General features: G+C 39.1%; 1 protein-coding gene across 3 annotated transcripts in view; it reads right to left on the bottom strand.

Annotated features, from left to right (window-relative positions):
- Nucleotides 1-202: 202 nt before the first annotated feature.
- The window catches only part of ITGA2 (integrin subunit alpha 2), a 69,361-nt gene continuing 43,752 nt past the window's right edge, over nucleotides 203-25,811 (bottom strand). For 2 of the 3 annotated variants that reach the window (XM_064641523.1, XM_064641522.1), the window contains 17 exons: nucleotides 24,113-24,316; nucleotides 23,227-23,363; nucleotides 21,648-21,787; nucleotides 20,521-20,672; nucleotides 19,471-19,581; nucleotides 18,810-18,892; nucleotides 17,947-18,085; nucleotides 16,211-16,303; nucleotides 15,098-15,174; nucleotides 14,921-15,004; nucleotides 11,589-11,691; nucleotides 10,678-10,788; nucleotides 10,081-10,185; nucleotides 9,651-9,764; nucleotides 7,426-7,515; nucleotides 3,887-4,003; nucleotides 203-3,176 (listed from right to left, as the gene is read on the bottom strand). In XM_064641523.1, coding sequence (XP_064497593.1) covers nucleotides 3,087-3,176; nucleotides 3,887-4,003; nucleotides 7,426-7,515; nucleotides 9,651-9,764; nucleotides 10,081-10,185; nucleotides 10,678-10,788; nucleotides 11,589-11,691; nucleotides 14,921-15,004; nucleotides 15,098-15,174; nucleotides 16,211-16,303; nucleotides 17,947-18,085; nucleotides 18,810-18,892; nucleotides 19,471-19,581; nucleotides 20,521-20,672; nucleotides 21,648-21,787; nucleotides 23,227-23,363; nucleotides 24,113-24,316 — 1,950 coding nt within the window. In that variant the 3' untranslated portion in view covers nucleotides 203-3,086. Of the gene's footprint in view, nucleotides 3,177-3,886; nucleotides 4,004-7,425; nucleotides 7,516-7,641; nucleotides 8,055-9,650; nucleotides 9,765-10,080; nucleotides 10,186-10,677; nucleotides 10,789-11,588; nucleotides 11,692-14,920; nucleotides 15,005-15,097; nucleotides 15,175-16,210; nucleotides 16,304-17,946; nucleotides 18,086-18,809; nucleotides 18,893-19,470; nucleotides 19,582-20,520; nucleotides 20,673-21,647; nucleotides 21,788-23,226; nucleotides 23,364-24,112; nucleotides 24,317-25,811 lie in introns of those variants that run through there. The other variant, XM_064641524.1, reaches the window with a different exon arrangement.

The raw sequence follows: 25,811 nt of genomic DNA, 5'->3' as shown, positions 1-25,811 counted from the left end.
GTTTACTGACAGTGTTATACTCCTGACTATGATCTACAAGACTTCAAGTGCAGCTTCTCTGTATACCTAGCAGAGTCATCCCCTTTAGGATTCTCACTGTGTGCTACTGGAACAAAGACACACTCCGCTCCATTTTATGCAGTGCTTTTTTGAGTAGCATTGCTTGGCTTTAGGGTGCTATTTAAAAATAAATGAGTCTGTGTTCAGCAGCAGTCTTGGTTTTATTGGAGTAACGCTGTTAGGCCCTCAGAGAGGCACCATAGTGATACAGTCCCTGCTCCCATAGAGCTTACATGCTAGCTTTTAGAAGTCAACATTATTATAAACTCTCTTGTATATCTCAAATTTATACATAGGCTCATATGAAACCAGCTCTGATTTTGGACTTGATTCTAGTACTTCAAGAAATCAGCAGCTAGATTTCAAGACCAGAATCAGACGTAACTTGAGTTTGCTGAACATATCGCTGACTTTTCTTGTTGCAAGCACATGCTGAAGCTCAAAATTTCAGAATATTTAAAACATGCTGTTTTAAAAAAGTAAACTTAAAAAAAAACCAAACCCTTGCACACACAATACAAGATATACATAATATTTCCAGTATTATTTGCGGCCGTGCCAACTTAAAAGTGCAATAGACTCACCATTACAAAAACTGAATTAGCCACTGAAGTATTAATTATAAAAAGAAAATAAACTAGTAACTTGAAGTGGTTAGGATACAAAAACCTTACCCATTGCTATGCCTCCCCTTTTTTTTTTGGAAAAAACTATTGTGTCCAGGCTGGGGGGAAGATCCTGTTGTCTGGGTCAAAATAAAACCCAGTGAAGACTAGTGAATTAAATCATTGCTAGCCGGTTGATAAACTGTTAAATCCCCAAAGAAGTTGCATGTCAGATATTGACCTGTACCTCCTACCAAAGGCGGAAGAAGGAAATCTGACTGAATGCCTGAATTTCCCTTGCAGGCAGCACCAGAAATGAAACATTCTGCTATCTGGTGCATTGTGAAATTCCCCCTCTGCCCTGAAGTGCCTGTCCCTGATAATGTAGGAGCTTCCCACATGCACAGGTGTAGAGTTTGTTTTCTTCTGCACAAGTTTACACAAGAACTGAGACAGACAAATTTTTTTCTTTACTTTCTGAGCATTTGCCCTCGAGCTTTATAATTATAAGTCAGGAGCATATTCTTTAGATTTATGTAATTGCTAATTTTTTCTTTTTTTTTACTTTTTAAATAATTGTTTTGGTCACAGACTCAGCTGATGGCAAGAATCTTGTTTGACAATCGAGATCAGAATCTGGATAGTTTTTCAGAATGTTAAAAAAAATACCACAAAATGTAACATTTCATAGATACAAAATAAACCCAAAACACATATAAAACTACACTGAGCACAATCCAGCTGTTGCTGCAAATGAAGCATCGCTTTCTTGTTTGCCAAAGAGATGGTTGGCTTCTGACTGATTACTGATTAAAAAAGACCGAGTAAAACTTTCAAATGTGCTCAAGCCTAGTCCCTCAGAAAATAATTGAAAGGTGCCTAAGCATAATTACAGTCCATCCTTGGGGAAAAGAAAACATGACTTTGGGTCAGATCAGGCACATTTGAATGTTTTACTCTTGTTCAAGTAAATCATCTCGAGTTGGAAACACATCTCACTTGCATGGCAGCATACACAAGGAAAACAAATCTCTCACAAGCAATTAAAAGTGTAACTGCCAGCCATGAGAGAGAAAGACAGCCAAAAGGCCAATTCCTCTGACTGTTCCCAGTCTTACAGCATGGGCCTTTCTAAGACAGACTGAGCTTTCATTAAAACCAGGCAGCATAACAGCATGTGATAAACTTGAGGTGTGTAACCAACACAAAGTCACCCAAGTATTGTGCTTAGAGCTCCTACCAGAGCACTACAGTACTTTGCTGTATAAAACATAAGTTAATTTCAGCAAGACATGAACAGGTGGGACCAAATGTGACAGGTAAGGAGGTTGTACTGAACTTTGGTCTCCTGGAGGGCACTGAGATGCTAAAGAAGTTAAGTGCAGTAAACATTTTACAGACCTTAGATCTTCATTATCCCCTTTTGTAACATGCATAATTCCTCAGTCATCTATCCCCTTTAGTTAACTTTTTGCTCCTAGTCTTGCAAAACCTTTCAGTACAGAATTAAAGGCAAGATCTTGACTGTCTTCCTTATTTCTGTTAAAAGCCAAACTGGTGTCAGAGGGACTGAGAGCGTAAAGCCCAGCCTAATAGAAGTGGTAGAGCTTCTCAAGATGAAATCTGAAAACCAGTAATAACATTGCAAAGAACATGCTGTAAGTGATTATGAAATTCATATTTTCTTCTCAGACAGAAAGTATGCAGAAGGCAGTTATACATACCATTTGGCAATATTTCCCCAAAACAATATCCTTCAGTAATTTACTTGTGACCTTAGTGCAAGAAATATGGTGAACTTTTGGAGCACTTTGCCCAGCCAGTTGTCCTGTAGCACCCAGACAGACATATTCATACACAGTTCCCAGTTTGTAGATTAGTTAAGACAAAGGTTTGCTGGTGGAAATTATTTTTCTAAAACAATAAGGATGGAGCTAGTCAATGAAAAAATAAGTTTTCTTCTCCCAGTCTGGAAGCAGCATTCACCACACATTCATCATCAAGTTAATAAAAAATGTCCTTTACACATATGGTACTTGTCAACTGAATTACGAACTGATGCTGTTCCACAATAATCTGAAATAAATTGTTCTGTTTTACTCTGCAGTGGATCAAGGGAAGGGCTGCTGGCACAGTATGTTACTGTATACTCCGGACCTGCCAGTTCTAAGGGCTGAGTTTGTTTGAAAGGCAAAAATTGACTAGAAAAGGCACTATAAATCATTTTTGAAAAAACCAAACTGTCCTGCAGTTACTCTTATAATAGAGTAGAATCTGTAAAATATTTTCATCTATAAACACACTTTCCTTAAAAATGTTTAAATGTTACTAAGCTTTAAGGCACTCCAGCTGAAGAACCGACTGGATCGCAACTACTGTTGGTGGCTCAGATCTCCTCTTTATCCATATAACTCATCTTCTTCAGTCTTTGTCCTTTGTGAGTTCTGCAATTTCATCGACATCTTCTATATCCTGTGTCATTTTCTCATACTGTCTCTTGAAGAAGCCAAGCTGTGAGAAGTATTAAAATAACAGCACAATGCAGTCAGTTGTTGATAGTTCATTTCTTAACTAAGCTAAATAGTGTGATGGTAGAAGTGCACGTGTGCATGCACAAACTACTGAGTTTGATTTGTAGAAAATTCTTGCCTCTAAAATGAAAGATCTGGGCCCTAAACTCCTGCCTGGTGCAACTAAATACCAGAACAGCAGTGCTGATTAGCCATTTGTCTCCCTGACTCTCCATGCTGCCTTGGTGTGTCAAGGAGCCCTTCAAACACCAATGCACACAGAACTCCCCTTTATCTAGGTATCCTTTGTAAATGACTTTTTGCCCTTGCTTTTTCTCTGTTCTTTTGTCTGTTTAGATACATCCTCTCCCTCCTTGCTTCTAATCCCCAGCCTTGTCCACTGGGAATATCATGGGCATTCAGAGCTCAGCTAGGGTATTATGGAAGGAAGCAGACAGTGTCAAAAGGAAAAAAGTAAATACCCACAGCCCTTGTTTTGAACAACTGGCAACTCATTTATCATCTTCATGTTGCCAGTTTCTGTAAGAACTCATTTCACAAACCATTCTAAAATACATCAAGGGTGTAATGCCAATGCAGTATTATTCATGCCACCAAACTGCATATGCAGTTTTGTTCCACACCAGAGAGATTCCAGAGAAAATAGCCCAATGTATTTATCCCTTTCTATTTTTAAGAATATAAACTTACTTTCCACAAAACGGCAACCAATACTAACAGCAAGAGGAGTCCCGCCAATATACTGCCAATCACAACACCTACTGGTACCTCAGCTTTCTCATCTGGCTTCATTATTGTAACTGGGATCTGAAAACAGAGAGATTGTGTATTAAGGATTAATGTTAACTGCATATGAAGTAGGATTTGTAAACCAAAGATCAAGAATGGCTGGACTCACACATTCCAGGGTCAATGACTAGAACACATCAAGCAATTACAGCCAGTTCACTAGTGTCTGTGGGTGCCTGGTTGCGCCACCATGGCACACAGCAGTGCCAGGTAAGGATTAGGGGTCCTCATCATTCCTAGTGATACGTAACAGGCAGAGAACAACCTCCTCCTGCCACCTTTCTGCCTCTCCATTAACAGGAGGCCTTTCAGAGTTGTCCCCATAGTGCACAGACACACACCATCACTGCATAAACCAGACATACCTACATGAAAGTGGGGAATAGCCTGGTGTACAGCACCATCTGCTCAAAAACAGACCTCTGTTGTGTCAGCTGGAGAAGAACTACTTTTCACCAAGCATTGTCAGAGCCCATTATCTGTGGTGGGCACCTGTAGGAGGCAATACTAATCACTGAGGTCGGACACCATCATGCGCTCGCTGCATCTGCTGAAGCTTCAACCCTCTTGCTGGGGAGGTACCTCCTTTCTCTGTTCTTCCCACCTCCTGTGAAACCACTAACAACTTGATAGATCTCATGTTAATCTGTGTTCTTCTGAGTCAACTGAATGAATCTACTGTAAGATGTATGGGTTGAACAGGAGCACTTGTAGCACACCTACACTGGACTACCACAAAGCAATACCAGAGAGGTCCCAGAAGAGCATACGGTGTCTGGAAGTTAGTTTTGAGGTGATACCCTATCTAGCTGGATTACGTATAACCAACTATATAATTACATATAACATAGCTGCTCAGGGAGACATTGCTGTAATATTTATGAACTGCCAAATCTTTGGATTTAATCTTGGAATGACATGCATTTAGCTGAAGGTTTTTTTCCTTCCTGAAACATGATAAAATAAGTCACACTGGTTTACTTTCCCTGGGTTGCTTGTCCGGTGCATTTGTCTGGTGTAATTTAATCTTAAGCTTTCTGGGAAACTTGCACTGGAATGACATCTCAGTGATTTAAGCAATTTCTGCTAGAAGGCTCCAGTGTTGTGCTAGGTGTGGCTATGTGTATTCATTTCACTGAGGCTGGCTTTGTGTATTTGCTAACCAAATGTCCGTAATGATGATTCTAGCAGGTTCATGTCCTGTCCTCCAGCTGGCAGTTCTTTCCAACTTGGAAAAAATCTGAAAGCTTTTATGCAAAAATACCTAAGCAGCTTCCCCATATAGCATCACAAGGCAACATTCATTCATTTGGCTAAACAACAACCCAGCTCATCCAATCTAAAAAGCCAATTTCATATGTATGTGCAGTTTGCCTAGTAATGCTTTCTCCAGTAGATTAACAGTGAAGTGGCACTGTTGGAAAGGAAAATTGATGCCTAAGAAAAAATTACCTTGCCTGAAATTAAACTGTGGTCAATAAGACACCATGACTGGGATCTACCTCATCTACTGTTATGCCTACAGTATGGTTACTTGACTTCTAAAGGAGGATAGGCTCTCTTAGGGCCTGATTCACTCTACTTATTTTCAGGATCATTTATAAGATAAGATGGATTTCATTTCAGAAATACCTATGTTTTCTATGGATTAGGGTTTATAGAATGGCTAACTCTAATGTGGATGACTAATGTAGATATTAAGTTAGATGAATGCTAGCATGCCCATCTAAGTTAACAAGGTCAGTAGGGAAATAAGATTCCTTCTGCACTGTGTTGTTCCCAAGGCAGTGTGAAGGGCAGACTGGGTACCTCTGTTGGCCTGACGAGAGGTATATACAGTGCTGGGTAGTGACTCCATGATTGAAGTGTCAAACTGTGTGCCCTAGAGAGAACGTACCTCCACAACCTTGGCACGTTTATCAAGACTTCTCACAGAGCAAGAGGCTTTTGAGTAAGGATCAGGCTGTAAGCCTTGTCAAAAGCCATGGTATTTCTTAGGAACCTGTGGATAACTTTCAGGGCCTGTTCAGCCACTGTCTCAAAGTTGTAAAAGTCCCAGCTGCATATGTATCAATGGCTGGCTGATGAATTAACTTTTATTTGTCAACTGTCATTCAAATAATTAAATTCCAGTTCTCCTGAAATGGCCAACAGAACTGCTGGTAACGTAAATTTGGTAGTATCATGCTCCAGGTGCGGAAAAATAATTAGTTTATGAGGTACCTAAAAAGCCTGTGCAATTACCTGAAATATTTGCATTATGTATGAATGAGTTTCATCTCCTAAAGGAAATAACACCATGCCACAAAACCGAAACACTCAGAACACTTAAAATACTGGTATGTAATTTTTCTGCAAAAACAGGGCATTATTTACAGAACATATTTCCATACATATTTCCTTTGCTCTTCAGGCACTGGAGATTTTCCTGATTACAGGTTTATTTAGAGGTTCTTCACAAGATATGGTGTGATCTATGAGAAACCAGTGACTAGAAATGGTACTGGATTATGGTCTTATCACCACAGTGAGACAGATCAATCACTAATTGCCTTTGCATATATTGAACTGAATCCTCCCTTGTCTTTGAATGGTCTGTGCTACGCATTCTCACAGACAGTTGACTCATTTACTAATTTGTACTTTGGTCTTCGATGGCCTTGATTATTTTTATGGATAAAACAGGCTACTAAATCCTGTAAAAAGAAATCTTAACATAGTACTGCAAATGGAAAGGTGTTCCTCTCAAGACAGACCAAGAGAATAAGGTATCCTTTTTTATTAAAACAGTACCACAGTGCTACTGTGTTCTTTAAGTGTTTTCTATGTTTGTATATAGCAGATGGAAAACCTGAGAGAAGAATTCTGTACTAATAAAGCAGTGGCTTGGAGACTTCTCTTGAGATTAGCTGTGTCCACATTGTCCATATGACAGCCATTCCAAATGCTAAAAATATTCTACACTCTTTTACAAATGAAATTATGTATATTTTCTGGAGACCTGTGCCAAACAGTTGTCTAGAAACATCAAACCATATATGCTTAAAGAAGTAAGCAACACTATAAATCACATTTGCAAACATGTTTTCCAGAGCTTATTTACCTACAACAATTAAGTCCGTTGCAGAAAGAAGTCCAAATTTTGATCCTTTCATAAACAGGAAGCTATATGGATTTCAGAAGTTTCTAACTGACTTTTTCTGATAGCTCTACAATCTATTTGAGACCTGCAGATTTTAACTGGGTCTGGTTTATATAGCAATTGGCTGAAATGAAAACATTTTAGTAACTTAAGGGAGGTTTTATATAATCAGAAATATACATTAGTTCTACACAATCAAATTGCTGTGTACTCCTAAAAGATACTGAAAATTGAAATTATCACTTTAATACAGTAAAAGATAGAGAAGTTGAAAAAAAAATACTTATCTGTCACTTACAGTTAGCGTATTCTCTCCAATTATAAATAACTCAGGGTTATGTGTATCAATTTTTGCTTCTACAGAGAGTTGTAAAGTTTGGAAAGTTAACTGAAAGAAAAGATTAAAACAACTGTAAAGCTCTGTTATAAGGCAAATCATTTAGAATGTAGACATCCTAAGATGATTCTCTTGTTTTGAAATGAAGACTTCAGAACCAGAAAAATACCATAGTAATAAGAATATTAAAATGCTCTTTTTATTTGTCCCTAGCTAACACATATATCAAAGTAATAATATATCAGTAATCCACACTTAGCAATGACACCGGGGAACTGGTTTTTTTTTCTTTCTTTAACATACAGTTCAAGAAAAACAGAAGGAATTGTTTATATAACCCTTTTTGTAGTTATTTCAAAGCTGTCACTGCTGCTAGCAGGGAAGAGATGAGGAAAAATAACAGTGAGAAAGGGAGACAGCAACAAAAGACAGATGGAAATAAATCTCTGGCCTTTGAAAGAAATGGAAACTGGATGTTCTTTTACTTCCCCCCCTCACCTCTATCCAATGCTTCTGTTTTTCTCCATTTATTTTTTTCCTATCACTGTGTGTTTCTCTTCACTTCTCAAATCCTGACATGGCTCTCTCAGCTTAAACAGAGAAGACGACACAAAGCTTAAGCCAGTTCCCATATGAAAAGGGACCTTGTGCCAGACCCTACTTCCCTCCGTGGATGTACTGGGAGGAAAGGAGACACTGACAGCTCACTGCTGCTCTTCTCCTATAGCACCAGGAATGGCCTCAGGTTCGTGGGAGCACAGGAGCACTTGCCTCCTCAGCCATTCCTCTGTGGCACGGGCAGGTACCACGGGCTTGACACAGGAAACACAGGCAATTGTGGGTCTGCAGCAGCTCACACACACCGAACTGCCCGTCCCTGCCCCATAAGTTATTGCACCTCTGCACTGTGGCCATCTGCCCAAGTGGTCTGTTCTGCACACCTAAAAGTTTAGAAAACCACCTTAGTGCTACTCAAGGAACCTCAATTCCTAAACACATCTTTTCTTTGCTTAGCAGGTACTGGCAAGCTCACCATGCCCTTCTTGGACAATGGCTCATTGCCACTAAATAAAAAGGCTGATGATGTGCATTACTGAGTGAGTGCTTTCAAGATTATTTGAAGTGAACTTTGACTATTAAAAAAAAATTACAAAATGGGAAATGCAAGGAAAACTGTGGCATAAGATTTTTCCTTCCCATCAGCCAGTAGTAAACAAATTATTTCCACTCACTTTCTTGTGAGGGTACAACCTTTTGTTCAGATCTCCCCCCCTCTGTACCTGACAGCACTAACAAATAGTCTTGACGCAGATGATTTAAAAAATACAAACTTTAAAGACAGACTCTTTTTGTTGCACACTTGCATAATGCACTTTACAATATCAACCTGACCTTTTCCTTTCAAGAGTTGAATGCTGACAACAGCCCTGCTGTTAAATATCAATACCTGCCACAGGACTTGCCAGACAAACTAAGGGGACTTCGTCATGTTCCTGATGCTTTAGGCAAACCCAGGACTCCAAGACTGTTTGGTTGGTTGCCTAGCTAAGAAACAAACATGGTATAACTTCAAAAGTCTGTTAACTCAGAATGAGTTATATCCTAGAGGACACATGGTGATTTAAAATGGGAAAGCCAAAATATTATTGATAGATATTTTTAAGCATCCTGTAGGTCTCTTGGACTGTTTCTTTGTCATCTACAAAATCAATTAAAAAGTTTTCCACAATTTCTATAACAAATAAAACTGGCAGCACTATCAATGAATTTTGATGTGACTTAAAATGATCACTATGTAGGCTGTGATGTTCAATAGCTCAAAGCACCACTATTTGACAGGCTATGATGATATTGTACTCTTCTCTCCTAGGATGAGTTTTATGGAAACTGCAGTTACCCCGAATGAATTTAACAGATGTAGGAAATGGTTTTTTCAGCTATTAAGGTTGCATTATCATAGCACTTTCTTAGATTGTGTGCTGGACTGAAGTTTTACCAGCTCCATTATGCAGCCTCACTACTTTACTTTTAGGTTCAAGTTTTCAATCTGGAAAAACACCTAGAGCAATGGAAAGTAAAGGAAGGTCATTCTAGATTGTAGGGTCTCTTTACTGAACTTTGAATATTATTAGGAGTTCAGAAATACTTTGAAACACATCCCTCATAAAGATGCAGCTGATACTCACAGCAGCAAAGGTTCCATTCCAGATTTGGGTGGACACGTTCACAAAGTACTCTCCCTTCAGCATGATGTCTTCCAGTTTGCATGTGATGACACTGCACTTCACATTCTTACAGTTCTTCCAGGGGAAAAAGCAAGAAGAGGCAAGAACGTGCATTAAAAACCCATTTTAAAAAATATTCTTTTAACATCCAGACTTTTTTTCCCTTTGCCATTCTGTGCCTACAAATTAAGGGCTTGCAGGCTGTGAAGAACGTGCACTTTTTCTTCTATCTAAAGCAGACGTATGTGTGAAAACATCCATAGGCTGAACTCCTGCACTGTAAATGTGGAATGCCACCCCATCACAGCTTTCCTCACAAGTACAGCAATGGGCTCATGAGGATCAGCTCTGCGTCCCTGTCCTGCTTACTGCAGGCCAGAGTCTTACTCACCAGTTCTTTGGAAGTTCTGAAGTTCTCTTTTGTGAAAGATGGAGAATAAGGCCTTTTCCCTATTTGCAGTGGATTTATCTGAGCTTCACAAGTAACACCTCTGGCCTAGGAAAGACGGCAGGATTGAGACAGGATAACATCATACTCAGAACTTCATAGTCATCTTAACAATATACACTTCTGGGATGAGATGCCAGCTGTGAAAGGTTTGAACTGAATTATGTAACACTGAATTCTTTAGGAAACTTAAGAGAGACTGTATGTAGTTCTGGTCAGAATTAAATGGCTTTTAAGGTGATTTTCTTTTTTTTTTTTTCCCTTTAGATGGACCTGAAGGGTTCATCCCGATCTAAAAATTCCATTTTTAGGATAACTTTTTCAGGAACTTGGAGAAAGACCAAACTGAAAAGATCCAGAATCACTCAAAAACTCAGCTGGGGATGTAACCACCTCTGCCAAGTAATAGGCTAGTATACTGATCACATTGTGGTCCTCCTCTATGAGGAAGGGACAAGGAGAAAGGGCATGGATTCTGTGAAGGGAGATAATTATGTTTATAGTACTGGTTAGCCCCCAGAACACAGTTCGGTTCTACACCTGATCTGTGGTGACCGTAGTTAGGTACATCAGTGGGTTGTCTTTACTGGTCAGTTCTGGAAGATAGATTTTTACAGATGCCATCTTTACTGGAATACTTCCTGTTGTTACCTGCAAAGCAAATAACTCGGAGTTAATTCAGGTAGCTATGATTACATATGCATAAATTATTTCATATAGCAAGAAAATCAGAAGTCATGGATGAGTATGGAAGAACTGGACTCCTTTTGCACCAATATTTTTTGTACTAAGACACTACAATAGTAGTTAAATTATGTGAATAATAAAGCAGAAAGTGTACAGTATAGATTCAGGTTCCTGTTTCCTTAGCAAAGCCCATATTAACTGCATGGAATATGTTTTGAAAGCAAATATTCTACCACAGCCAATACGCCTGTTTAGTCCTTTGGAGCAGCAGTTACAGGAATGTAAATGGAACATAATTTAAGTTTCTTCCACGTTGCATGCTTGGATCTAAGTTTTTTCTGAGTTATGTAATAAGTGCTGTGATTTGGTTAGTTCTTGCAACTGGTTTGAGTACTTAACCCTTGCCAAACTTCAAGTTTCAAAGTTCCAGCCTGCAAAGACTTGTTTTCCTATATCAAATTGGCAGAAGACTGTGAAAACAGTCTAAGTTGGCCTAAAGTTAAGCATTAACCATCTTTTAAGTATGTAAAATTAGACCAATTAGACCAATCCCTCCCCCATTCTACTTGTGCAGTAATTGCAAATGTCATCCTTAACCTTATGAAGACTCCAAGCATTTATTCCCCATCTATTTACAATCTTTTTTCTTATTCGATCTATTCAAAAGCCTCAAAATCAGGAGTGTTTTTAAACTAGGTTTTGGGAGCAGGCTACAGAGGGAGCTAAGGCAACTTCTCGAACCAGAACCAAATACATTTACTAACCTTAACTGAGAAGTTGAATGTGGGGCCAATATCTTCAAAATTATTCACAGTGGAAGGAATGTTATGACCAGAGTATACTTCATAAAAGTTGATGTTGGCAAGCCTAGTTAACAACCAAAAAACAATACATTTCAATTTGGCAGCTGCTTTGAAAACATATGTTACTGGATATGCCTTTGTGAAACAGGTCAGAAGTACAGTCAGAGGAAAAATCAGTCACTTGTACTGCTGTTTGAATTTTACAAAGTTGGTTAAGAAAATACACAGTGCACTGAAGCCCAGAGCTGGAGCAAGCATGTAAAGGTAAGACAGGAGAGATGCGGGGGGTGCAGGCTCTGCTCAGGCTTCTGGACCCTGTAGTGTTTCAGTGCAATACTGCAGAGCTCTTTTCCTGGACACCAACTGCAACTTTCAGCCTTGCAGTTGCCTCCTTCCTCAGAAAGAGCCCCTAAATGGTCCCTGGACACATTTATAATGGCGAATACTAACAGACTCTGAGGGAGATCTGGGCCTTAATGTCACAGAGACCACAGGCAGGCTTGTTTTCATATGGCCTATGTGTGTAAACACATATCACCTTGCTTGTGTACATGATACATATTGCATAGCCCTCAGTCCTCTCCGGGTCACTTTCTTTAATAATTACGAGGTTTAAAATCCAAAATTGCCGAAGTAACATGAGGGTGGTTTCAGCCCACCAAAGCATGGGATTACATGTGTGTGACAGAAGGACATGGTGCGAGGGCCTGTCGGTGCTCAGGGAGCTCAGCCAGTTGGAACCATGCTCAAAGACAACGAAAGCATCCCTGTGCAGTGCATCACATCCACATGCCTGCTACCTGTGAGCAGCTCCTCTGCTGAATCATCCCAGAATTGCATCTGCTCTTCATTATTAGCTTTTCTTAGGAGGCAGTCAAATTTTGAGTGGTTGGAAAGCAAGCTGGCAGGTGAGTTAACATGAATTAGGGGCTAATACAACTCTTACATCAACTCTTCCTGTAACACAAGCTGCAAATCCCTCCTCTTTATCAGTGCTGCTCTCCATGTTTGAGTAACATCTGCACCTACAGTCCCAAATTAACATGTATGCAGTCTCAGTGAGGTGCTTCCTGATCAGTTATATTCCTTCATGTGACACTGTGGATCCTTTTTGATTCTCCATACTTCCTCCCACGGCCCTTAACTTGAAGGACCTCCTCACAGGGACTCCAAGGAAAACCCACATGACGCATTTTCTGCTTCCTTGTTACTAAAGACTCCAGTCTTTCTAAGATGCACAGTGTTAACGTCTTTGTCCTTGCAGGAGTCAGTGATAAGACTTATTCCTACATCTTCTCCTAGAAACTCTGTAGATTATCCCTAAAAAGGCTTCACTTCAGCAAAACAACAATTTTTTCTCAACCTTTGTATTTTCAGGTATTGCTCCTCAGCTATAATATCTGCCTATAATTAGTTTCAGGCAAATACTTCCTAAGCCAAAGAGTGTAAATTATACTAGGGCTTAATATGTATTTCATTTAGTTCTTTTAGACTGATTATCTCCAAAATAACTAATCCTTTTCTGGCAGTAGGGATTCCTTCATGCCTTTACTTGCACGCGAAATTGCATTTTCTCATACTCAGGAGATGCACCTGAATTCAACCCCCCATTTTTTCCTTTTATAGACTCCATTCCTTGCCTCTTCTGAAGCACTGCATTTTAGTTCATATTTCTCAGCTAATTAAACTTGCTTATTCAAGTTTACATCATCTGAATTTCCTAAGAAGCCTAAGTTGCTATGCTAGTCCCTATACAGAAGATCCTGCTGTCTCTGTGCCTCTGCTACCTTTATTAACATCCTGCTTCTGATACGGTCTCATGCACCTTTCTCAGGGAGTTGAAATAACTTGCACTGCTGACTCAAATGCTTTTCTGCAATTGAAATAATCTCCAAAATTCTGCACGACTCTAGAACTGGTGCACCAAGTCAGCTAGCCTCCAATATTCCAAAACTGCTTCTGCAAACCAAGTTATAACACTTATCTTCTATGCTGTAGTTTCTATTCCAGCTCAGGTCATCCTACACAGCAGCCAACAGTTCTCATAGCTATCGTGATCTTTGAATATTAGTTCCTGAATCCCTTGTCACTGTGCATTTTTAAGCAGCTTTCTCTTTGTCAAATTTCTGTCATTCTTTGAACAACTACTCTTTATTTTCTATCAGTTTGTATTTACTAGTTTTGGAATCCTTTGGGATGCAAAAGCATTTTTTCCACCAAAAATTGGTGACCAAGTGCATCAAATGTAACTGCATGTAGTTTATCCTAGAAATTCAGTACTTGGGAAAGATAAATAAATATTTTATTTGATGAAAAGTAAATATCCTACTTTGATATGATACAAAATACAGTGTATTTTTGTTTCAGTTCTAACGTAATTTAGACTGTAACTGAAATGATTCTTTTTTGGAACAGACTAATTACTGCTTGAGTACATCCCCAATCAAGAGGGCTTTTCAAGGCCCAAGAGGTTTCAAGGGCACAATATAAAGATCAGTCTTAAAGGGATTTTTGTTGGTCTCTCTCCCCTGCCCATTCAGCTGCCTCTCCTTAAACATCGCCCCTTCCCAGGGTGAATGATCCCTCTTGCAACGGCCCCAACTTGCCCTCTGCAGGGAGAGGAAAGGGCTGGCACCAGGCAGGGAAGGGGTACATGTGAGCCAGAGTCTGGTAGGGTGCATGGGAAAACAAGGTGTACGGCTCCCGATGCCAGTGCAGCTGTAGCAAGGGAGAACTGCCATATACACTTCAGATTTTAGTTCAAATCGTTATCTCAAAACTGCTAAAAAGTTTATATTTTTGGCCTTGGTTCAGCAGAGTTGTCCATAGTTTTTTTCTTTTTTTTCTTCCTCTCCTTTGCTAAAAGTTTGGATTGGAGCACATTTTTCCTTTTGCTGTTGTTCTTCTGTTTAGTTTTGATCACTTTAACTCCTGGTTTGATCCAATGTCATTACATTTGAGCCCAGAGGCCCAATCTTATTATACAGTAAATACTATTTATATTATTTATATTATCAAAACCAGAAGCACTGTTTGGCTTTTATACCAATTCCATTCATGTGAGCATCTGTAACAATTATCCAGAGGTAAACATGGATCCACAACTTCCATAATTTTTTACATGTTGTTGGAAGGACATACAAATCTACTACTACTGATGAAGTCAGAATTTCTTATGACTTCCAAAACCAAACCCCAAAATTTTCAGTATATTTTCACTGGCTTTGCAAGACTGTTACTGTATTCAAGTACCCTGACAAAATGACAGTTACTCTTTACGTTATTCAGCATACCTTGTGAAGTGAATTTCTGCATCATATCGCAAAGAAATTGATAAGGTGACCTGGTTGTCCAATTCTTGCTGTTCCTTACTTTCACTGTTCATCAAAAGACATTTAAGTGTTATAATACTGTTTTATACAAATAAAGTATTAATACCTAACTTGCTTTCATATGATTATATACTTTACCTCAGTGCACGAAAGCTTATGTCTGCCACATTCTGAAGATTTTTAAGGTTAAAATCAAAGCTAATATCAAAGGATACCTATGGAAGAGACAAGGAACACATACTGAGTTGATGGTGCAACATCGAAAGGCGTTCCCAATAGCGCCATAATTATTCATATGTGCAACAATCTAGAACTCCTCTGTATCTGAATTCTCTGTAATATTTCAGTAATTTCTTACTACTCCAGAGTTGATTTGTTCTTGTGTTCCCCTACAAGTTGGCATCTTACATAAAAATGAACTATTTGCATTTTAAAATTGTGTACAACTTGCTACGATCTGCAACAAAAAGTGTTCAGGATTCCTTCAATTAAATGCTTTTAAACTCTAGCACTGACACAAGCTCGTGTTCACTCTTTTCTTCCATTTGTTCCAGCAGGTCCACTTTGACCAATTCCATTAAAAATTCAGAATAAACTTAACTTTTTATATGCAATTTTTTTTATATAATTCTGCATTCCCCACCACAGAATATCATGTTTCTATTCTTTCTAGCAAGTTTCTTGTTGCTCCAGTTTATTGTGTTAGAGGCTAGAACCCTGTTTCTGTTCTGCCCTTGAGTAATAAGAGATTCCATAAAACCATGAGTTTCATAAAACCATAGAGGTTTATGGTATATATGAAAAAAAAGATATACGATCTATCCTAGGGCTGTGTGGGCCACCCATCTCTCAGAGCAATACTGCTTTCTTGGAGAGATGAGATTCACAGAGCAGGTGAGGGAGCTACCCCAGGTTCACGCTGTAGGAGGGGTTTGAGAGGAACTGCACTCAGTTCTCAGGAGCCTGCACATGATGCTCCATGGTTCGCTGCCTCCAGCCTTTACCCTCCAAAAGTTACCTTGCTGCAGCAGCATTTGAAAGCTGTGGGTTGTAACAAATGTGCTTTGAGAGCCTTTTTCTCCTTTAATCTGACAGGGAGTCACAAAAGTTTAACCCTTAGTTTGCTTCTTTTAATGCCCCTATTGTCAAATCTAAGAAATCTTCATCAGCAGTAAATGCAGATTTAGGGGAAAACAACAATAAAAAAGGTTTTGGATATCATTCAAGGTTATGTAAACATGCTACCTATACCTGTTGTCCTGTTCTGAACACAGGATAGCTTGTTTGGCAAACGACTGTACTTTGTGCTGTTCCTGTTTGACATGAGACTTCAGTCCCGTCACTCTGCAGAGAAAACAGGCACAAACATTATCTTATTATCAGGTTTGGATAAAGCAGAGAGGCAGTTCCTAGTCTGTATCTTCAACAGCACAGCTATTATACTGAAGAGTAATGAAAATAGGTGTTATGGCAGTAATTCCTCGAGATGCAGCAAATGGGTGGGGCATAGGAAGAGCCAGGAAAAAGGCAGGAGAAAGGTGGGACAAGGACCAGTCCCATGCAATTCCTTGTGAGCTGTAATGATCTTGTTAGAAGTTTGCACTGGGCTTGGAAGAAGGAATACAGGCTAGAGTGTACAGGTCACCTCCAGCATTAACCTCTACAGCACTTTTTTGCAGAATTTTTACAGAAGTTTTGCAGACATATGTACACAACCCTAGACCTAGTTAAGTACCTTCAGTGTAGAAGTTAGTGTGCAAAGGGCAATTCTATCATACTTGCTGTAGGAAAATCTACAATAAATGTTTGTTTACTACTGTGCAGAATATCTGGCATGTCATCATTCTTATATAAAACTCATAGACCATAGCCAGTTATCAACCCTTTAAAAAGAATTCATTAAAATGTACAGTCTTCTGTAAAAAAGCATTTCTAGCAGACATTTACCATTCATGAATTGTGCTACAAAAAAACCCCTCAAAACAAAACCCAAAACAAGACCCACACATACTCAGCTTATGCTTTTCTTCCTGCTTTGAAGCAGACACATTTTTGGTCAAAGCTTCACTTGCAGGCTGAAGTACTTCTAAGCAAATGGGCTTTTAAAGTAAAAGAAAATCCTAGCTCCAGTGTGGTCTTTTGGCAGAAGTGGCATGAGCAATTTTGCTGCACAACAGGATGGGGAGGTAGAGGAGCACCCTCAGCACTGTGTGTAGTACTTCTGCCAGTTCATTGGTCAGAATAATGCTGCTCTTGGGCAGTGAGGAATGCTATCCCTCCTCTCCCATCAGTATAGGGATTGCTCTGGATTTCACCCCTAGGATTATCATGCAGCTCTCCAGTAGCAGCCTGACCACATAAGCCAAGCACTGAAGTCTGCGTTTCATCCTTCGCGAATTGTTTGGGAGCAACAATTGTGATTATAGATATACTGCATTCCCCAAAATAGTATGTATAATTCCTCTCTTTCCCCTTTTCTAAGGCAAAATTGTTAGAAAAAGACCTTCTGGTTTAGCAATCATATCAGTCTGATTGACTGTCTAGCTGGAACACACGGCCTTGGCAGTAACACTATTTCTAAATCCAAAGTCTGTACTTTTAAGGAAGCGTCATAAGGATGCTGCATGACTGATTTATCAAATACAAATTCCCTGTGGCACAGCCACTGCATCAGGCATGTTGCTGAGAGTTACGCAGATGTGGGTGCCAAGGCCTAAAGTGAGGAAAAGATGACTGAAATACTGAGGTGAGGTCAAACTCAACAAATTGCCAACTTTTATCCTGAGTTGGCAGTATTTCTCCTTGACCTAAAGAAACTGATATGCTAAGGGAATAATTTTGGTATCCAAGAAAATAAATCTGGGAGAGAGGTTTGCACATATGTTCTTTCCTGGCATAGGCACTACTAGAAAGAAAATAAAAAATTTCTCTGAGAACCTCAAAAATCAGGGGCAATAAGGGAAACAGTGAGGTTGGGTATCACGCACCGGTAAAGACGACGAAGCAAAAAACAAGTTGTCTGAAAATGTAGCCTGGATTCTGGTGTTATATGCATTTTCCTTTTTATTTCTCAATTTCACATTGAACGTTAGTCTTCTGTTTTTGCTGCTAACGACAAACTGTTTGCTGTTGGAAAATAAAGTCCACTGTTGTAAACAGAGATACTAGAACAGCTGTGGATGAGAAAAATGTGTTGCCTATAGCCAACAACAAATAACAAGCACAGCAAGACATTTCCTATATGCTATGCAGTTAAATGCTCTCCTTTCTAAACCCACTGGCATAAGAAATTCTGTGATGCTGTTCCCTATAACCAAATGAAGTTAGTGTCTTCTCAAAGTGCAAAGTCAAAGTACAGTCAAAGTCACTTTGCTGAATTTTCAAGGGCTCTACCCTGGTGAGAAGGTGGGCAAAGTGGGCAGCAGACGTGGACAGCAGCTCCAGGAAGAGGTAACACTGTCTCTGTGTACTGTACATATGGACTTGGAATATGTGCTGTCCTGCATAGCCCACTGCAGGATCCTCGCTGCTCTCCCATTGTGCTCCCTTTCCCAAAAGCAGCCAGTCAGACGCGATTCTTCTGAATACTCACTGCATCCTCATCTCTAAGGTACCAATACTTGGGCTGGTCTAAGCTGACAAGAGTCTTAGTTCTATATTTGTGTTCCTATCTTACTTCTTTTTCCTTGTTTAGATTTAGATACAAATGCCATTTTTATCCCTGCTATTTCTAAGTAGATGTTGAACTAGAAAGGCACTTTCAGCTAGAAATTGATCCAAAGCCTACAGACAAACTGACTGGTGAAAACCTAATACTGCACCCTAACAATTCCACTGATTCAGCTCTTACCCATCCTCTGCCTTCCGCTGAACATTCAGAACAAGATCACAGATACAAAGTTCATCTTCACCACAGTCTTTAACAAAAGGAATCTAGGAAAAACAAAAGCATTTCCTTAATGACAGGGCTCAACTTTTAACATTACCTGCAGGCACTAGAGGGCAAACACCTTTGAAGTAAAGCACATTCTTGGTGTGCAAATAAGAAAACAGCTCTGAACAACATTAAAAATTCTTGACACATGAACAAATTAACACTGAGTAACGTCATGCTACATTGTCAACTGATCCAGAAGAATGGTACAGACAGGTTACTGATAACCCACAATGAAGGTGATGTAGTCAAATTAGTCCCAACTCTCTGTTTTGTACTCTTATTGTAGGATAAACTGGCTTAAAAGAATTAATCTTTGCCATCAACTAAAAGTTTACATCAACACTGACACAGCTGAACCAACATGCATGTTATGCAAAGGTGGCTGATGTCTGTGTGTGTGATCAAGCTCATGTAATGCAGGCAAAGGTATAAAAGGAATCAGGGGACACCTCCAAATGTGACTTAACTAGAATAAAAGTTTTCACTTGCATGTACCTCTTTGGTGTTTCTGAGGGGCCACACATTATGGATATATATAGTCATGCATTTCTCAACAGTAAGTCTGCATACTTACACTATAGGCCACAGATGCAGGAGAAGATATATCAAGGACAGGGCTGGAGGCAGGATTTGCAACACCAATGTCGATGCGCAAACTAAGTGAGTTCACTGCATCCGAAGGTTCCTGTAAAACACATGGTTCAGATGATAGCTGTCAGCACAGAAAACAAGGTAAAACTGGCAATTCTATTGTAAATTGAGAATATGTAGTAAAATACTTCCTCTAAACAAGAAGAAACAACAGTTTAAAGCTTTATTTCTTGATGAAAATAACTTTGTGAAATTGCCCAGTGTGGGTTCCTCTATTCCAACAGTTTTCAGTGCCGCTTCCATGACTCTATACATCACAGTCACTTCTGGGGCTAAAGAACATGCATATTATCTGCAGCTGTAGGAGCTGATCCTCAAAAGCCATCATTCATTCTCATCTGGCTGCAGAAGTCAAACTCCTATTCCACTCTGCCTTACCATCACAGAGAGCAGCTGGGCCTAAGTGACACTAAAACACCATATACTGCATGTTTCCTCTTTTTCTTACTACTGGATGAATAATCTTCTAGCCCTGTGGCTCATGGCTTCACAGGGCACTAAATGTGATCAACAAGTCAAAGGTACTTGTATTGCAAAGCAAAGCAGGAATTGAAGTCCCCTACCTGACCTAGCATCATGCAGCGAGGCTTAAGCAACTCTCAGGACTTTGTTTGACCTTTGGTTCTAGAAAAAGATGCAGACCTGCTTTTTTTTGTTTTATTCCTTGTGTATACCTTGGGCTAAAATGCACTAGAAGTCTTCCTGAAATATTATTGAAATTATGGACTATGGGCTGTGTGTTACGACAGAGGTGAATAAGAGTTCTTAATCTATCCTAAAAATCTGTACTGAATTTCACAGTTATTAGTTTTTACGAAATCATAATCTTACCAAGTATTATTCAGTTGGGGCAATTTGGGAAACATAAATAATTGTGTACACCATGCGTGAAATTCACCTTGCAGACAAAAAATTAATCAATGTCTTCCTCTGATCAATTTTGTTATGCAAGACTGCTTGCAATTGCACTTACCTGTACATTGAAGACTTCATGAACACAATTCTCTTCATGACGTACCACAAGATCCCTCTGCATAGACCTTTCATTATTTTCTTTGAAAAAACCTCTAGAAGTCACTCTGGAGGACTGGAGATCTGCATCCAGTGTTGCATTGTACTTTATAGCTACAAGAAGAATAACAGTACATTTTTTGCTGAGTACAATTGCCTGTGATCTCATTACTATGCTCAATATTACAGTGACCAGGCTTCTTAAACCACTCTAAATATTTCCCTTTTTTCATAGCTTGCTAAACGCAGACCAGTCTCAAAATGAAAACACTTTCTCTTGTGTTTTTCAAAGCAGTCAATCAGGTTTAGATCCTAAGTTCTGATCCACAGAGAGCACATTAAATGGCAATCAATCCAGTCTCCACTACAGATGTCTGAGCCTACAGCTCAGGCAACAAGCCAGTCAGCAGGGCCACGATTACTCTAGATAAAGGGGCCTTGCAATAATATCACTGAACTTTGAGAAGACTATAAAGAATCTGCCTTTTCTCCTCAATCACATAATAATTTCTGTCATCTTCTCTTCATGTTATGACTAATATGCTGTTTGAAGTTCATTGTTATTTTATAGTTTGCAATCCTGAGTTCCTAAAGGCACTATACATAGCACTGAAGCAGTGCTATGTGAATTGAAGCAGTGTTATCTGTAAGGTTTAATTTAATAGCTTCATGAGAGGCCACTGCTGGTCTCAGAAATATTCCCTGTCCTCTGAAAACAAGAGCTTCCCCGCACTGACAACTGCACTGAGCTATGGAAAATATTTTTTTTCTGAAGAGAGTAGAAAAGCCTGCAGTTTGCTGTTGAAACCAGCAGACTGAAAAAACCCTGCTTCTCACTAATGACATTTTCTGGGGATTGTTGAACAGCAAGGATACAGCTCTCCTTTTTACTGGTAATTCCCCACTCTTGAAAGATTATGGAGCCAGTGATGAAAGTAGATCTTCACAACACTTGCTCAGGCACTCAAGTTTTATACTGATTTTGCCATTCTTGTCATTCAATCTAATATATCTTTAGACTTTCCACTACTCATTTGAATAATGGACTTCTGAGGAAATTAATATAAGACAAGTCTGAAATACTCTTACCCACTTGATTATTTCTCTTAGCAGGTCTAAATGTAGCGTGAAAACATATTTTGACAGTTACTTCTGTATTCTTGTTCAGCAGACTGATTTTCTCAGGTTTAAATGAGGCAATTATGGACACATTTGCAATGCTTCTTGACCTGAAAAATATTTTAAAGGGTTACATGGGGTTTTCAAGGGTACTGTCTATTACTATCTGTAAATGCCAGCATTGATTTTTTTGTTCCCAATGTAAACTTCTTTTAATGGCACTGGTAAAATTATTTTTCTTTGCATATACTTGAATTTTTTTATAGAGTAGCTTTCAGTAATGATAATAAATAATTTACCATGTCAAATTAAGGGATAATCAATGTCTTTATCTTAAAGCTCTATTCAATCCCTTATGGTATCAGAAAATGAAGCCCTTGTCCTGTTTCCCAAATAAGTAACATTCTGTTCCTTTAGGGAAGTTACTGAGCTCCTCTGGGGAAGTGAGAAAGGATAATTCTTCAATTTATTTAATAATCTTAGTTTTCAAAAAACAACTTTTATTTCATTAATCAAGATTCTGAAGAGCAGTTTCAAAGGAACCCTACATGTAAAGATAAACACTTTAATCAAAAGTGAAGCTCATTAATCAGCCCAAATGCCAGAGTGAAAGAAGAATGAGCATCTTCATTAATCAAATCTAAATAAATGCTGGTACTCCAAAGACCATAACTTTCTTCAATGAAATTCCCAGCAGCAGCAGCAGTGGTCAAAGGTCTAAACTGACCATTCATTTTTAATTATCTTACTTCATTATGAAAGAAGTAGCAATTCAGTGATGGCTTTCTTACAATGGGGAGCCTCAGGCGAGAAGACAGGCAGCAGACAGGAACAGAAACTCCATTTGAATTTAGCTTCTCAGTACTTAGGGAGGCAGACGATTTGGGTTTTGTGAAACCTTTCTATTTTATTTTGTGACAGTACTCAGATTGCTGTGGCAAAGGCCATGTGCCCATAAAAATGGGTTCTCACAGAAATAAGGGTCAACTCTCTATTACCGCTCTCTGTCCTTACCCTGAAAGACAACTCTTTTCCCCATATCAGCCTACCAGTCAGTAAAGGTCATGCAGGTTGTGTGGGAGATGGTTTTACCTGTCTCAGGCTCAGCTATCAGAATTATACTGTGGCTGCTGAAGTACGCAACCTGCTGTTACCATTACTCGCAAGCAAGCCCTATTCCCTGTTGCTGCCCCTTCCCTCTGGACCACGTCTGCACAGGAGCAGTGGGTAGGGATGTGTCCTGGCTCTCCCATTCCTTGTCAGGTCCCCACAGCAGGCTCTACCACCTGGCTTCCTCCCATATGCCCTGAGTCTGCCCCCTGTGCTGCCTTTGCTTTCGATGCTTTGATGATAAATGCTTAAAAGAGATTTACTCTAATGCTCTTTTTTGAGCTAGGTAAGATAGCAGAGATGAGGCAGTAAGTATGTTAGTTCCGCAGACATGGGATGAAAGAGCTTTTTCATTTGCTTATTTTCCTGTTTAATTAACTAAATGTTCAACTTGTATCTGAATAATTAATCTTTTCCTTTCTAAAAAGAGTTTACCAACCATAGCAGGACCACATTTCCATCAGCACCAACCGATACATCACTTATGTCATCGTCATCTAAGTCTCTATGGCCATCTACTGATCTTCCAAAGAATTGGAGCTGTTGTCCAAAAGCAGAATCTGATCCTAAAATTTTCTAGGAAAGAGAGTTTGGTTACCGAGTTTGCCAAAGCATGCTTAAGTCAGTAGATTGCAGCCTAAGCAATAGATTTTCACTGATACTCCCTGTATATACAATGTATTGTTTAAACAAAATGCATTGTGGATGTTTCCTCAGATGCTTTTTAGCACTTCTTCCTCCTCTGTTGGAGCAGACAATGGACTAGATTTTTCTGTCTTGGGAGTAGTATACTGACTGCTGTTTGCCAGACAGTACTTACTGGAAACTTCTTCCATCTACACTGAGCAACTCTGTGAAGCTTAAGAGGACTTCTAAAAAATACTTTCTGCAACCAGAAAGTCTGCATGGAAAGTGATAGTACTATTACCATTATAGCAGACACACAGATCATTGAAAGACTTTCCCTGGGAGCTGGGATCTATCTAATCTTCATTGCTGTACATCAACCCTAAAAATGTGAATGATGGGTATCAAACACAAATAGGAAATCAGCTAACTTCAGACTCAGATATCAAAAATGGTAAGAGGTTTAGACAGAGTATCTTGCAAATGGTTTTCCTCTATACGGTTCAGTTATAAGCATGACAACATCAACCTGAGTATGCTGACAGCTGAAGGAAGGAGAGGCATAAAACTTGAAATAAGCCATGAGAATAACAGTACTCCTTTAAGAGGATGAAACACTACGCAATTAAACCATAGAAAAATCTTCCTTTTTCCTCTAGCAGATCTAAAGGCACTGATTATTATGCAAAATTATTTACCTGAGAATATTTGGTACGTATAGTCTTTTGAAATCCATTGTAAATATAAATTGCTCCAGAGTTTTGGTTTTCCAGTGGAGCACCTATTACAACATCATTAAAGCCATCCAAATCAATGTCTGCAAGCACTGCAATTGCTGATCCAAAGCGTGCATTTTCTGACCCCTGCGGACCTTCCAAGAGTTCTTGTTGATCCAAAATTCTCTTTAAAAATTGAAAAAGAAGAAAAAGGAAAAACACAGCTATCATTGCACCAGATCAGACACAGGAGCAGTATCTATGTGCATTGTTTTTTTATTTCTGTTTTCCAGTACATTTCCCTTGGACAGCTCAAAACTGAATTCCTTCCCCATTGTATTGCCCATTCAGTTTGCATTATGTCTCAAAGTCCTGGCAAGAATTACACAGCAAAATCAAAGCATGCTATGCAAAGTACTAGCAGCAAATATAACCATATGTATGAAGCTTAAATGCTCTCACTGTCCTCATCTGACTGTTCTGAAAGTTTCACAATACATTGAAAAATACAGTTTCCAGTTTTGGATTACCAGTTTTTATGCAGAGGGAATGGAAATTATGTAACTGGACATAATTCTTTGAAACAGAAATGGAATTTCCTTACTAAACTAATGCAAAAAACATGTGTCCAAATGGTAAACTCCTGACCTCTCCAATGCCAGTGAAGAAAGAAAGATTGGAGATCTTTATAGTTAAATAATCCCATTTACACTAGATTAAATGCAACTCTGGCAACAGTGTCTTCACCTTTAACATCAGTTATTTCACTGTGCTTAAAATTTTAGAAATATCAGCCAAGTTATTTATTAAACATGACTAGAAAAGTATTACTCGCACAACATGGACAACTTGCAAAAACCACATTCTTCAAAAAAAAATTTTAAAAAATCCATCATTATTCTTAACTTCCAAATAATTTTAAACTGAACATTTGACGACAACTAAAAGTTGTAAGATAGTCTTCCAATTTATTTGGCTTTCAAAAGACAAGGAAAAAAAACCTTTCATTTTTCTTTTCTTCCATATTTCATGTCTGATACCACAGTCACAAAGACCATTGTCAGCTACCAGTAGTACCACCTTCAGCTCCTGCATCTACCTTGAAATTGCTCTAGTGTAGTTTCCTGTTGCTTCACGATGGTCTGACTGTGAGATGCTGCTGAAGAGAATGGTCCTCCCTCTCTATTTGATTGAAATCTACCTAGTAAAGAGGCCATGGTCTGTCTTCTCTGATGGATGGCAGATATTAATTTACTTTGCATATCCAGATATCCAGTGATTGAAAGACTGTTCAAAAGTGGCAGAGGGCTCAGGATATTTAATACAGATATTCTGAAAACACCTACTACGGGTCTGAATAAAAAGCACTGTCAGTCAGGCACGAGACAAATAACACAGCTTCACTGAACAGAGGAGACAACAAGAGTAATAATAACCATCCAATATCAGAGTCTACGAAAAAATGCAGAAAACTGGTAGAAGAGCATTTCTTAGAACTGCTTTGGGACTACCGTCAGGTGTTGAACATATTTACCAAAATCAAATGGCAAATTAATTAGCAAAAGCCTCAAGATGGGTTTTTTTGAGATATGGCCAACTCCATGCTATATTAGTGTAAAGCACCTATCACAATGCCTGACACCAGGACCAGGGAGACACTGAGAGCAGGCCCCTGACCACT

Source organism: Pseudopipra pipra, chromosome Z (assembly GCF_036250125.1).
Source record: "Pseudopipra pipra isolate bDixPip1 chromosome Z, bDixPip1.hap1, whole genome shotgun sequence".
Classification (NCBI taxonomy): Eukaryota; Metazoa; Chordata; class Aves; order Passeriformes; family Pipridae; genus Pseudopipra; species Pseudopipra pipra.
This window is presented reverse-complemented; position numbering and strand designations above follow the sequence as displayed.